This window comes from Xiphophorus couchianus, chromosome 20, assembly GCF_001444195.1.
Source record: "Xiphophorus couchianus chromosome 20, X_couchianus-1.0, whole genome shotgun sequence".
NCBI lineage: Eukaryota > Metazoa > Chordata > Actinopteri > Cyprinodontiformes > Poeciliidae > Xiphophorus > Xiphophorus couchianus.
The window spans coordinates 329,569-344,666 of NC_040247.1; the positions used below are offsets into that span (position 1 = coordinate 329,569).

Below are 15,098 nucleotides of genomic sequence, written 5' to 3' on the forward strand. Positions count from 1 at the left end.
TACATGGTCTCAGGGGATATTGTGATAAACGATAATATTGTTGTTTTGAAGTTATTTTCAAGTAATATGAGGGAAAGAGCATAATGATAACGCAAGAACACATTGTCAAAGATCAATGAACTGTAAATTTTAAATATCCAAAATACATAAACAAAACAACAAATAAAATGAATGATAAAGTCTCTTAAACAAAGTGGTCCTTCAAAAAGATGTTCTAGTGGAGACCAAAACATCAGACTGAAGACTTTTATCATCCCGTTTTAAATAGAAAGAGGGAAAAGAGAAAAACAATCCATCATTTAAATGGAAATGTTTTAATTTGTCATGTGATGAATTGATTTGTGGTTTTAATTTGGCTACAGGCCTAATTGTCATGAAACTGATTCTGATTATCCATGGTTTGTTTTAATCTTATTCTTTTGGATGAGTTTATTAGTAGTATTATCTCTGTGTTATCTTATCTAAGTCATTGCTTTCAGGTGATTTCTTGTGCTTTGCTGTCGGGATGAATATCAAAAACAATTGTACTTCAGTTAAAGGGATTCAGGTGTGGGATGATTTTGTGAGGAGTTAAAATGGTGTTTTTCACTCTTTAAATAAAAGAAAAAGTCTAAAAATCAATTTGCAAAACAAATAAGGTTTGATTATGTTTTATTTTATGAGTTTGTCTACAGACTTATCTGGAATTCCAGGATATGTTTTAGAAAAATGTACAGGAAAGATTGTGCTGCTTTGATTTTGATGCTTTAAATATAACTAAGTGAAGGTGTAAAAAACTTGTTTTTACACCTTCACCTTTTTCACTCTTCACACTTTGTGTTTGTCAGGATTCTGGGTTTTGGGTTGGAAGTTTGTTTTTCTGTGTGTTTCTGTTCTATCACCTATTTTCTAGTTCACTCTAGTTATACCTTTCAGGGTAGTGTCGTTATTTTGGTTAGATTTGTCTTGTTTTAGTTTTCTTTATTTCAGTCCTTCATAGTGTTTCTAGTTATGTTTATTTCTTAGGTATTTCGTAGCTCTAGGTTCAGTTCCTCTTTTATGTCTGAGTCTACGTCTGTTCTTCAGTGATTCTAGTTCTTTGTTTAGTCCTACTTACTCTAGCTCTGTGTTCTTTCATTCTTATTATTTTTAGATCAGCCTTGTCTCTGTTTTGGTTCCTTCATAGTTTATCATGGTGTCTCTAGTTTTAGTGTTTCTTTAATATTAGAATTATTCCCAGCTCCTTTGTGTTCCCCTGTGTAACCTCCCAGCTCCCTGCACCACCTTCTCTCCTCCATCAGCCTGATTGCTGCTCCAACCATCCACACCTGTAATCAATTAACTCATCAGCCCGGTTCTTTTGTCATACTCACAACTCCCCAGTATTTCAGCTCTTCAGTCTCACCCACAACTTGCCAGATCCTCATGTCTTCTCCCATCAGTCCTGTGTTTGTCCTGGTGTCTCTTGGTTGGATGTTTCTGTCCTCATCATTGAATCATCAAACTCAGCTTCTGTCTCCGTCTTCTCTGCAGTTGGGTCCAACATTTTACCAGCCAACATCAGGACAGTGTTCTTGCCTCTGACAGGAATTTAAATATTGTTTATGAATTTCTGTATTAGTTTTGTCTTGTATTTCTGTTTCAGAATTGTGTGTGTTTTTTTTTTCTCTTTTGACTTGCGCATGAAAAGTTAAAAAAATGACATAATATTACGAAACATAACTATTGAATTGTGTTACTGGGAAGTTTGCTGCTCATCATCAGTGCGTCACGTCTCCCATTTGAAACTTCACTACTTTTGAAGCAGACTTTTAAGGAAGAGGATTTTTTTTACTCAGAATTCTGACTTCAGTCTTCTGATATTGTGGATAAAAAAAAAGAGACAAGTGTTTTGTTGTTGACTTTGACACTTGTGGTCAACAGCTCAGGAGGCTCCCCTTCTGCTTTTCAAAGATGTATTATTGTATTATTGCATTTCTGTTTGCAGCCATTTTCACCTGTGAGTTTGAACATGGAATTGAGGAGTGGGGGGCGTGGCCAGCAGCAGCTTATTTGCATTTACAGTGACAGGAGACCTTAAACCAGCTCATTCTGAAAGGAGATCAAACTAGGCAGAACTAAAATCTCATTAGCTGAGAATGATTTTGTGCAAAAAATATAATGCAACGTGATATAACTTTCTCATGATGGTTTACCACAACTCCCAAAAAGTTACTTTATAATATTATAATTAGTTTTGCTTCGTATAGAAGCATGGCGGTGATGTTGGTCTTCTCTTTTTTCCAGTGACAAATCAGAGGTCTACCTGGGCGACGAAAATGCCTTGAGCTTGATCTTTAATGCCAGGAACGAGGGAGAGGGAGGGGCTTATGAGGCGGAGCTGTACGTGGTGCTGCCTCCAGAGGCCGACTACAGTGGGATCGCACGCAACAACGGGGTGAGGCGAACACTCAGCACAATAAATAACCCTGATGGTCATAGCTGTTTTACTGCTGGAAAACTGTACATGTAATTTTTAATTGTCATTTTTTTCAAATCTGTATTTCATCTCTGAAATGTCATTATCAAGAAAGCGCAACAGCAAAGTTTTTTATGAAGTTCTCTGATATGAAGGATCATCACTTGTTTCGGTCTGTGATGTCTTTTCCAGAGTCTGACTCAGCTGACCTGCAGCTACGAGGCCGATAACCAGACCCGCCGTCTTGTGTGCGATCTGGGAAACCCCATGAAATCTGGCAGCAGCGTAAGAACCGCTTCCTGCTTTATTCTGTTTTCACTCTCTGTATGCATTTAGTCAACTTTAAAACGGCAGTGCTATGTAAAATCAACTTTTTTTCATGTTTAATGTCAGTCCCTCACCTGGAGTGTTGCCTTGGTTCTTCCGTGCATGTTTGAGAAATCCTTTAAACTCCGTGGAAACCATTCAGCTGTGCAAAATGCCTGGCTGGACCTAGCCCCGCCTCCGAGACAAAGCTCCTCCTCAGGCCTGCAGGTTCCAAGCTTCTGAGCTTCACGGAGCAGCTCTCCCCACTGCAATTACCCCACTAGCTCCTTCAGACTAGCCAGCAGCAATTAGCAAACACCTGGTGGAACTTTGGTCTTTATGCTGGCTTCTTCTCAGAGCAACGCTGGTAAAAATGCTGTTAAAGGGTTAATAGAGCAGCTATGTTGTGATGACCTCCTGAAGGTGGAGTTTCAGAAAGAGCAGGAGTTTCTTAAAGAGACAGAGGCCCAATTTCAAGGTGTTAAATTACAATGTCAAATTTCTTTGAAGTCATTTTTGGTATACGCAGCCCTTTTTAACAACTGAAGGTAAGATAGTTATTTGATTGTGCTATAAAGTAACACTATGTCACTGGAGAATAGTGCAATACTGCGCCTTTAATGACTAACATACATGAAAGCTCAACAAGTTTATCTAACCTGATAAACGATGCAATCATAAATGTAAGTTGTATGCTGTGAGTACAGTCTATCTGTGTCTACCCTGTTGATCATTAAGAGTCCAAGCTCCGTAGAAATGAATGCCTTGTCTTTTTCATCTGTAGTTATGGGCCGGCCTTCGATTCACTGTGCCGAGACTGACAGACGCTAACGATGTTGTCCAGTTTCAGCTCCAAATACGAAGGTAGGTTGATACTGTCTGATGAGATTCGTTTCCATTATTTCATCCTATAGCAAAAGGTAAGAGTGGGTTCTAAGGCTTATTTAGTCCGCCCCAGTATTTGCTGTATTTCTTCTCATACCTGTTGTTGTTAACTATTGTTCTCTTTGAGTAATATCACATGATCAAGCCTTTTCTAACATTCCACACTTCAAAATAAGTAATAAAGATATGTATGATTCATGCTGATATCATATCGGGTCAATATCAGCATCGGCCAATACTCAAATCTGCAAAATCGGTATCATATTGGAAGTAAAGCAGTTGTGTAAGGAGCCTTGGGAGTCATGCCTCCAAATTGAAATTCATAAAATTTTCTTTCAGTAGTTGGAGCTGATTAAAAACATGTTAATCATGGAGGTTTTCTGTCTGTTGCAGTAAAAACTTCAATAACTCTGACAGTAACGAGGTTCTGCTGGAGGTGCAGGTTGCTGCCAAGGCTGAGGTGATCCTGCAGGGGTAAAGCTTCATCACCAGCCTTCCAGCATAACCTTTCACTATGTTTCAAATGGTAATGATTGGGCCTGCAGCTGAGACGTAACTGTGGCTCTTGCAGTGTTTCTCGGCCAGACAAAGTCATCTTCCCTCCTCCCAGCTGGAGCGCCCGTCAGAGCCTGGGGGCGGAGCAGGACGTTGGCCCCGAGCTGCAGCAGGTTTATGAGGTTAGACGTGATTTATGGCTCTTATTCTTAGCTCTTCTGAGTGCGCCAGCTGTGTTGTGATTTCAAGGAAGAAGATGTTTAGAAATTCTGATGTCGAAACTTGTCCTCTCACAGTTGGTGAACAACGGCCCCAGTGTAGTGAGCCGCACGACGTTAGAGGTGAGGTGTCCCCTGAGGAACCAGGGCCACGCTCTGCTCTATCCTGTGGAGGTGATCACTGTGGGCCCACTCAGCTGCTCCTCCAAAACAACCTTCAATGCACTGAAACTCAAGGTTAGGACACACACATCTGCACGTTTCATGCTAATGTTTCTATATGGAAGTTTCGCGTTTGGAGGGCAAAATGGCGGACCTGCTGAAACTGGGAGATGTAGGTAATAATTTAGTGCAGTGCGCCACAAAATAATGAAAAAAAAAACAAAATGTTTAAGAACAACTCCAAACCACTCGTATTTTTCATTTTTCTCACTATCTGTGTCGGCTACAATATCTGTGTGACAGGTGTCGCCATAGCAACTGACCTACAACAGCTCCACTAGTGTAACAGATTTCAACACCAAAAACCACACAAACATTTTCCACACAAAGACCAGAACATTCAGGCCATTACAGCATGTTTTCAGGTTTGATGTTTATTCTGCAATTATTAATAAGTGATCGTCTGAACACAGCGGTGGTTGATCAGCTGATTTATACGCCTGCTCTACTGATGATCTATCAGAGAGTTGGTGTGTGGATCGCCTGTTTTTTTTAATGGAATCATATCACACCAAATTCCACAGCACATCTACAAGTTAACGTTTTCAAAGTTAAGCTAGCATAACTGACCTATTTACCTCCCTCACTATTTTTGTTTAATTAAAACTATTTCCAGACCCTGTTACCTAGTTATTGTAATGTTGACAATTAGTAGCAAAGCACTGCGTCCCTTTTTCCTGTATATACCTGGCCTACATTTACGATTTAGTGCATTATGTTGACAAATTGACAGCTAAAACCAATAAAGTCAGCTTTTTGTGCCTTTTTTCGGGATCTTGCGTGTGTGGGATCACGTTGCAACGTCACTATAGAGGCGAGAGTTGTTGTGCCTAAAGAACATGACATCACATTTGCTAACCAGTCTGCCCATGTATGCAGCTTCAGGCTCCAGTGTCAGAAAGTCCTGCATTGTTAAAGTCCAGCACTGAGCATTACGTCTGGAGGAGGGAGGAGAACAGGGATCCTCTGGCTGAACACGGAAACCTGGTGAGACTCTGTGTGAAAGAGAGAGACAATCCAGGAATGAAGGATGGGTTTGCAAATCACATTTATAATAATAATAATAATAATCAGACATTTTATTTGAAGGTGCCTTTCAAGTCACTCCAGGTCATGAACAAGAAACACAAAACAGCAAAAGAAAAAACTATAAAACAATAATTTAATTCAGTTTATTTATTTAGCGCCAATCATAGCAAATGTTGTGTCAAGGGGCTTTACAAAAATATAATCGAATTGAATTTCAGTTCAATCACACATTCATTTAAATTGATCCTAATGATCAAACAGTGCAGGATGTTCCACTGTGTAGTTTTCAAATCTAACTTGAAATATTGCTAACTGCTTAGATAAGTGTGATACATTAACTGTAGGCGCGTGTGTGTGTGTGTGTATGTGCCAGTAGTTCAGTCTGTATGTGTGTGTTTGTGTATTGTGATTAGAAAGCAAAACGTAGAGTTACATTTTCTGTTTTAAAATGTTGAGTCCTGCTGAGGTGAATCAACTTATGCTATAACCTGGTGCAGCTCATCAAATGGTGTCATTTATGATCAAGCTATACATGGTCCCTTTGTAAATAAAGTTTATCACTGTTTATTAATCAAAGTACTTTTTTTTTTTTTTTATTTAATATTTTTATTAGAAGGGAAAGAGACATTACAGGCAAAATCTTTACTCTTAACAAAGTATGCCGTGATATACATCTCCTTTATGGCATCGATAGAAACGAACAGGTTACAGAAATAGAAGAGGTAGAAAGTACCTAACTGACAAAAGGCATACAATTCACCTCCTATGAGTATTTTTCTTTTTCATACGAGAACAAGACACAAGAACAAACCTAATAAAAACAAACAAAAAAAAAAGGGGTGGGATGGGGTGTAGCATTCAATCCGGGGGAAGAGACTGAAGAGAGTGAAAGAATGTCATGAAAGGGCACCATAAATTATAAAATTTGGCTGAGTTGCCTTTCACTGAATATCTAATTCTCTCCAGTTTTAGAAAGGACATGGTGTCTTTTAGCCACTGATTGCTAGAGGGTGGTTTAGTTAATTTCCAGTGGAAAAGAAGACAGCGTCTTGCCAATAAGGAAGTAAATGCTAAGACGTCCAATTGATTGGAAGTGAACTGTTTGTAGTTAACTGGAAGCCCAAATATGGCAACATGGGGAGAAGGTTTAATAATCAAAGTACATTAAGATGTTTCTGCACCATTTCATAAAAAGGCAGATATCAATCAAATTTAACACAATTAATGATTCAACAGAAAAAATGTAAACAAAATAAACAAGTCAGAGAAAGTGAGTTTTGATGTTAGAGTCAACTTACCTCGTCACAAAGGCCCTCACATAAAGTCGCTCCACTGGGTGTTCAGTCCCAGCTTGTCATGGTGCTGTTGTTTATTTCATGGTGGTTCTGTTGACAGCAGTCGGTCCAACAACATGTTGCTGGAGGTTCTGCCCTCCACTCTAAGTTTAAACCCTAATGAGGTTATTTCTTTTGACAGAGGAAGTGGGAGCAGATATGACGAGTCCCGGCTAACGTCTCCCGCTGTCAGCTGTAATTGTTTATGAAACGACCTTAATTAGCTCAGTGATTTATGCGACTTGCGTCAGTGACCGTAATGTTTGACAGCTCATCCCTGTTATTCATAAGAAGCCTGTTGAAAAGAGAAAATCCGGCCACATGAAGACGCTCTCTCACTATTTGAACACTGAATGTTCAGTCACTTTTCAGCTAGGAGTTTACAACCCTGCTTCCAAAACTATTCACACCCCTAAAACATTTTGTGTTTTGTTACATTACAACCATACACTGAAAGTGGCAGTGTTATGTAAAACTGACGTTTTGGGCTGCACACCATGTTTAATGTTAGTCCCTCATCAAAAACATATCTGGGGTGTTGCCTTGATTCTTTCATGCATGTTTGAGAAATCTTTTAATCTCCATGGCAACCATTCAGCTGTGCAAAATGCCTGGGTAGACCTAACCTTGCCTTTGAGGACAAAGCTTCACTCAGCTCCTTCAGACTAGTGAACAGCAATTAGCAAACATGAGGTGGAACTGCACATCAGCTCCTATAAGGGGCTCCTTATAGGAGCTAGGTCTCAGTGAAATGCTGGTGAAACGTTGTGAAAGTGTTAATAGAGGAGCCATGTTGTAATGACTTCCTGAAGGCGGAGATTCAGAAAGAGCAGGAATTTCTTAAAGAGACAGAGGCCCAATTTCAAGGAGTTCAATTACAAAGTAAGTTATGAGTGCTATAGTTACATCAACTTAAGGTAGCACAAAACCTGATTTTGCAACAAAACGGAAGAAAAATACATAATACTGCCTCTGTAGGTTTTTTTTTAAATTTTGTAAAAAGACTTCACTTTTGGGTAAAAATCTGTGATGTGGACGAGACAGTAGTGAGCATTTTGTTACATGTGATGTAAATCTAACAGTACTTCAGAATAAAGTCCATCAAACAAACATTAAAACATGGTGAGGGTTGAATGATGGTCTGGGCTGCTTTAGTTGCTGCTTCAGTTACTCTCCAGCATGTCTGGCCGTCAGTCAGCAAGTCTGGACTTTAGTCTGATTAAGATGTTTCAGTTACTTGTGACGGGTTGATTGTGCTTGAATGAAGAATATATAGGACAGAGTTTTTGTATATTTAAACATGCTGGTGTGGATTTTTAAATCCATTGTGTCTGTTTTAGAGGTTCAGTAGAAGAAGAAAACATGTAATGTTGAACTCTGACCTCCTGCAGACGTGCAGCTCAGTGGAATGCTGGAAGCTGCACTGTGATGTGAACCGACTGGAGAAAGGCAGCAGCGTCATCCTGACTGTACGCTCCAGACTCTGGGCTGAGACCTTCATGGAGGTGAGTCTGACAGACTGACATGTTGACAGACTGACAGACCGACAGGTTGACAGACTGACAGGATTACGTTTATAGTAGAGCTACCTATACACATTTTTTCACCTCACCAAGAAATTACTCAAGAGTAAAAAGTATTTGGTAAAAAGTCTATCAAATTTTCAATCATTTAATACCTAAAAATAATATCATCAGATGGATCAAAATATGAAGTTAAGTAGAAATTTTGGTATATTGAGAAAAAAAATGACAATAATTTATATATGTTACAAAAAATAACAGAATGGAATTTTTCCAAATCAGTTTTTTAAAATAAAAACCTCTGAAACTTTAACAAAAACTGCAGGTGTGTGTCTCTGTTTGGTGAATTTTTGGTTAAAACATGTCTGTTTTTCATTCAGTGAGTAGAGAATCCAGAATTTTTACTCAAGAAAGAGTACAACATAGTAAAAATACTCCTGAAAGTATATTTTTCAAAAAAGGTTACTCAAGTAAATGTAACTGAGCATCAGTGCTCATAGGGTGGAGCTCTGATGCTCATGATTCCTACATAAAGTTCAGTGAAAGCGCAGAACTCCGCTTGAAGCCATCCGTTTGCTCATACCGCCCCCTTGTGGAGGTTTGTGATTACAGAATATGAAGCAGATCAAATATCAGCAGTCTGTGAAGTAGGTTATATTTATGAAGTCACACTAGATATTCATTTTTTTATGTAACAGCCATGATTGTATGATGAAACCTGTCTTGGTGCTGCATGTTATCCCTTCTGTTTGCTCGTCCCCAGCGCCCATACAAGCAGCACATCCTGGAGTGTTCAGTCCGGTATGAAGTGAACAAGATGCCGTACGCCATTCCTCCCAAATTCAAGTCATCCGGGTCAAAGAAGGTAACTTCCTGAAGTTTGTGTCATTCTGAGTGTTTTTCTACTGTACATGTGGATGTCAGTGTGAGGTGTGATGGTGTTGCTGTTGGCCAGGTGCTGGCGTCTGTGATGTGGAGCAAGCCAGACAATCAGTTCTCAGTTCCAGTGTGGATCATCATCCTGGCTGTTTTAGCTGGGCTGCTGCTGCTGGCGGTGCTCATATATCTGCTGTACAAGGTAGAATCTGCTGATGGAAAACACAACCCAACATCCTCCAGTTATTACTTACATTTCAACTTAACCACATAAAAACCCACTGAGATCAAGAACTCTTTCATAAGGCTGACTTGGCCAAGAGAGACAGCAGCACACGACATAGTGGACAAGACAAATGAACAACAAAACTAAACATTAAGAATATTTAAGTGCATTTGACAGTAAAGTGTAGTAGTTATTAGAATAACAAAAGCAGGGAAAATTTAAGATTTAAAATATTAGCACTATTGAAAGGATTTCCATTGTTGATTTCTTAAAATAGAGCGGGAAGCGTTCAGTGGAACAAGTTCTGTCAGTTTCTGTTCAGATTGCAATGATTCCAAGCAAAGAAGGCAAAGAAACTGAAACCTTCTTCCCCCTTTTCATTCACACATGTGGAACATAGAGATATAAAAAGTTATTTGATTGTACGCTTTTGGTTCTCCAAAGAACATTAAATAGATAAATAGGAAGTAGGCCAATAAGAGCTTTACATTCAGGGAAGGCATGCCAACTTTAGTTTACAGTTCCTGGTTGGTACATCAATACATTGATTTGTTCTAAGTATCTGTTCAGTGCTTGCAAGGGTTCAGAGTCAACTGGTGACATCGTAATGTAGAGCTGTGTATCATTTGCTTAGCAGGCCTCAGCTATCTGGCGCATTTAGATATTGAATAAGAGGGGTCCCAGGATTGAACCTTGGGGTACCCCATATATAACTTTAGTTTGCTTCAATGAGAAGTTATGTATTGACACAAAAATCCCTGCTCTTTATGTCAGACTTGAACCAATTGAGTACTGAACCAGATCCTACCCAACTCTTAAGGCCATTTCAGTAATATGTTATGGTCAACAGTGTCCAATGCTGCACTGAGGTCCAACAGCACCAGCACTGTGGTTCTTCCACAGTCTGTATTTATATGGATGTCATTGAACACTTTGACGAGGGCAGCCTTGGCTCTGTGGTGAGCATAGAAACCAGACCGGAGGACAAACTATAACTCCTGAAAAGAAAGTCACAGAGGAACAAAAGTTGATGTGAAACAAGACTTAACAGTCAAATGCTGACATCATCCAAGTTCCAACCCCTGAAAACAGGAAGTGTAATTTAAAAGATTCATATTTGACCCCCTTCACCTAAAAACATTTAACTGTGCTCATCGAAAGAAGACGAGTACAGGACTGAGAGGTTTCAAAAGCGGGCGGGGCAGTGCCATCTTGGTGTAGTGTATTGCCAGTCCATGGCACTCATGTATCATCTGATCTGCACCAAGTTGAAAATTATGAATATTAATTTAACTCCTAAAAGATATGTAAGGAAATATTTAGTGGGTGTGCAGGACTGTATATGTCAAGTATAAGGGTTGGAGACTGTTGATTTAGTCTGTACTTTTTTCTGTCATCAGTGTATATTAATAATTAATATTAATAACTGCACAGAACCATAAAAGCTTTCTTCCAAATACTCTATTACCTCTTAGGAAACTATAAATAATGAACTGTGAGTATTTACTGATTTGTTCTGTGTTTAGTATGCAGAACGGCACCATCTATAGGTTTGGGAAAATTTCAGACACTGAAAAAACAACAATAATATAAAGAAGGGGTTTCTGACTTTAGTTCATTGCTTAATACCTTTAATTTCTTGAAGGCTTTATAGCAAACTCAACTCCAACCGATTCCGATCTTAATGGTGCCAAAGTGGACTGCATCCCACTAATGTCACTTGATGCATTTTCAAGACATATCTAGGTTTAACAAAACAATATTTTCATGTAATAAATGTAATTTAGTCTAATTTGGGACAAAATATTGATTCAAAGCTCTAGCAACCCAAACATTCAGAGATATTCTGAAGTTAGTTAATTGCTTATGTGACCTCTTCACCTTTCCTTCCAGATGGGCTTCTTCAAAAGGTCAGACCCCTACGGAACAACCATGGAGAAGGCCCACCTCAAACCCCAGGCGTCCTCTGAAGCTTAGATCGAAGAAGGAGTTTCTCCTTCTTGTTCCAAAGAACTGGAAAAGATCGCCGCCTTCTCAGGCGAGGGAAGGAACTCACTGATCGTAAGCTGGCACCCCATTTGTGCAGGGTCATTTATGGGTGCTGTATCACTGGAATAATGTTAACCTGGTGCTGCACTAAAATACCAAAGAAGAGGAGACTGAGTCAGTGCAGCTAAAGAAGCATTGCTGTTTTGGACACCAGTTTGGACAGTCAGGTCCTAATTGGACGCTCAGGCTTGAGGAAAAGGCTAATCTTATGCGAACCAAAGAAAACAAATGCATCTCCAACAAACAGCACTAAAGTTCCAGCTTTGCTTCTTTCCAAAAATGTTGACTTTTTAACCAAGCTTGGCCCTCGTGTTTGATATCTGTTGAAATTCCTGCTTTTTTTATTGATCTGATCACCACTTATTTATGGCACAGTGATTTTTGTTGAATGTTACTCTGTACTGTCTGCAGGGAACACCTGATCAAACTGCAATGTCTGACTTGAATTATTCCTCTCCCATATTGGGAGGTTTTATGTATGTATGTATTCATTCACTGTGTTGACCTTATTGGTGTTGTGGCTCCGAATAAAGCTGAATTTTGTATAATCATCTAAAATGGGTCTCATGATTTTCAGCTGTGAGGAAACAAAACCCAAAGAGAACTTCAAGCTGCTCAAAGTGGTGGTGGAGGAACTCTAGGCTGGATGACCGCAGGGTGTCCAGTCTGATGCTGCTCCACTTCTTTGCAGATGATGTGATGATTTCTGTGAGTGACCTGGATTTTGAATTGGAGCAGACTCTTGCTAACAATGAGGATGCTGGTCTATAGACCAGAAGGTCTTCAGGAAACAATGAGCAGAGGTATGTATTTATTTGTATAATTTTCTTAGAGCTGCAGTATGTAACATGTTTAAAAATAGTTTTTTTTGTGTTTGTTTAAACTGTCAGTATGATGTGACAGTATGGTCTGAGACAGATAATCAGAACAAAATTGACCTCCTCCACCTTCTTCAGTGCTAACTAGAAACAACCAATCAGAGCCAGGAGGCGGGTCTTAGTGCTGTCAATCACAATATCTTGTGGCACTGCTCATCTTCCCTCTCCTTCCCATGCTCTCTGTTGCACTACAGCTAGAATACCCTGTTGTGAATGCTAATGCTAATTAGAATAGCCAACGATGACGGCAAATAAACTGTCTTTCCTGTTTTTGCGCCATTAGCAAGTTTAGCAGCATTGATTGATTGATTGTGCTAAACCCCTCCTCCTGGCTCTGATTGGCTGTTTTTGGTTGGGAGTGGTACTTTTCTTCGAACTACAATCGTAGCTCAGGGAGGACATGGACAACATTAATCTTTTCACAGATTATTTGTCTCATAATACAGAGAAACGGTTTTAACAAATATGTAAAAAAAAAAAGTAAAAATCTTTTTAACGGTGGCAGCAAAAAAAGTTATATACTGTAGCTTTAATTGCGCTTCTTAAACATTTAACATTCAGATTTTCTGAGAAACTGAATTTTTTCGGGCTGCACATACAGCGTTGCCTAAACATGCAGTTTTTGTAGAGCAATGGTCTTTTGTAGATTTCCCTCCTTGCATAGGATTTCGAGAACTGTCTGCTGGAAGCTGTCAGGTCACCAGTCGCCTCCCAAATGCCTCATATCGAATGTATCCAGGAAGAATCATCCTATGGGAAAAGCACTATTGACATAGCAGTGAATTAAAGTCTATATTTTAGAGTCAGCACCAAGCAATCATATAAGGTACTTCATGGTACTAATTAAGTCAGTTTATCTGTAGTGTATAGTCGGTGCTTTGCACTTCCCTAAGTTAAATAAATCAACACTAAGGAGTTGATATACACTAAGGTTTAATACTAGTAAAAAGTAAAATGAGTTTTACATCTTTGTGGACTGAAATGTTGATGAGAAAGGAAACAATCGGCAACTTCAGTTGACCCATTTTTAATCTTTACTAATATTTGATGCTTGTTCACTTGGATGAGCCAAATGCCTTTTGGCCACAATGACAACCGGCCAGAAGTATGTTGGTAGAAGCATGGGCGCCGCCAGGAATCTTGGGCCCCGTGACAAAAAATTTAATTGGGCTCCTGCTGCACAGCTGCTGTTAAAGTTTCGTAAGTCTATCTGACCCATCAAAAGTGCCACAATTTCAAAAGCAAAGTAGCAGAGTTCCGCTGGCTACCTAGCAGCCCTAGCAGAGTTCCGCCAGTTACCTAGCAACCCCAGCAAAGTTTTACCTGTTACCTAGCAACATAAGCTAAGCTCCAGTATGCTTGGTCAGCTGGTTTTACCGCTGTATGCGTTGTACAATGACTACTGGAAAAAACAAGTGGTTTGTTGTTGACTTACCATCCAGAAACCACTTGCTGCAGTCTTGTTGTAATTGCAAGAGGCTGCAAAATGCTTTTCAAAGATGTATGGTTGTATAATTGTCCATCGGCTGGCAGCCATTTTCACATACAAGTGTAAACATTGAGTTTGGGGATGTGGCCAGCAACACGTTATTTGGATTTAAAATGATAGACAAGAACCACTGAAGAAAACGACACTAAAAGAAGACAATGAACGCAACTTCCTGTTTCACAAGATGTAAAACAGGAACAGTGGTGTCAGATTTTAGCGGTTGTAGGATTTCTCCTTTGTCTTTCGTAAAAAGACATCTCTGCCGCTAGTGCTAGACTAGCGTGTTTGTTTTGGTTGTATTTACCCAGAATGCCCTGTGCTGTAGTCCGCTTCCTGCTAGTAGTGGTGTGAACACATCCTTGCAAATTGTCCATTTTTTTTCTACTTGCTGCAACTTTTAGATCCATTTCTCTGAGATCAGCAGAACACGGTTGGTTCATTTTCTAGGGCAAGTTCTCCCCTTTCAGGTAAAGTAGTAGAAACGCTAATCACAGGCTATCATTGACACAGTGACAGCATAGTTAGGATATTTGACACCAGGGATGAAAGTTATCAGTTATCCAGCTAATATAAAGATGAATGCTCTTAACGATCGACTTTCAATTAATTTATAAGTGGCCATTTTCTTAAAGATCCCAGTTTTCTCTTGTATAAAGAGAACCGACCATCTTTCTATAACACGAAGGGCTAAATTTGTCATTATATGTGACATATTTACGTGTCAGTTGTGACTAAATAGACAGAAAATGTTGTTTTTTTTCACATTATTGTTCTAAGACAGCCCTCAAAATCGACTGTTTTTATTAGTATAATGTCTTTCTATTTTAGGTTATGTTCTTTTCTGCGTTTTTCCTCCATTGTCCCCCGTCATCGTGGCACGTCAGTAATTTTGGTTGAGAAATTGATGCTCGATTAAATTAACTTAAGTAGCTTTTAGAGGTTTTATATTTTAAAAAAAGGGGTCGTATAAGGTGCATTTTGCATCCCATAGCAGTCCGTGTGGACCGTTTCATTTCAGAGCACCGCCGTCTTTAATCCTGTATCAACAGCTCCGTTTATGGATGACCAGCAGCGCCCTCTGCTGGATGGCGGCCAAACTTCAACACTAAAAGTCTAAACCAGGGGCCGGGA

General features: G+C 39.4%; 1 protein-coding gene and 1 long non-coding RNA gene across 2 annotated transcripts in view; both read left to right on the plus strand.

Moving 5' to 3' along the window:
• LOC114135751 (integrin alpha-5-like) overlaps window positions 1–12,158 on the plus strand; it is a 52,295-nt gene extending 40,137 nt beyond the window's left edge. The window contains exons 20-30 of the mRNA XM_028003300.1: window positions 2,266–2,416; window positions 2,630–2,722; window positions 3,528–3,607; window positions 4,022–4,102; window positions 4,200–4,305; window positions 4,420–4,578; window positions 5,443–5,550; window positions 8,318–8,431; window positions 9,213–9,314; window positions 9,405–9,527; window positions 11,445–12,158. Coding sequence (XP_027859101.1) covers window positions 2,266–2,416; window positions 2,630–2,722; window positions 3,528–3,607; window positions 4,022–4,102; window positions 4,200–4,305; window positions 4,420–4,578; window positions 5,443–5,550; window positions 8,318–8,431; window positions 9,213–9,314; window positions 9,405–9,527; window positions 11,445–11,528 — 1,201 coding nt within the window. The 3' untranslated portion in view covers window positions 11,529–12,158. The remainder of the gene's footprint in view (window positions 1–2,265; window positions 2,417–2,629; window positions 2,723–3,527; window positions 3,608–4,021; window positions 4,103–4,199; window positions 4,306–4,419; window positions 4,579–5,442; window positions 5,551–8,317; window positions 8,432–9,212; window positions 9,315–9,404; window positions 9,528–11,444) is intronic.
• LOC114135752 (uncharacterized) lies at window positions 5,557–7,883 on the plus strand. Its single transcript, XR_003593646.1, has 2 exons — window positions 5,557–6,154; window positions 6,738–7,883. It is a non-coding gene; the product is annotated as an uncharacterized LOC114135752 (long non-coding RNA).
• Window positions 12,159–15,098: the final 2,940 nt, after the last annotated feature.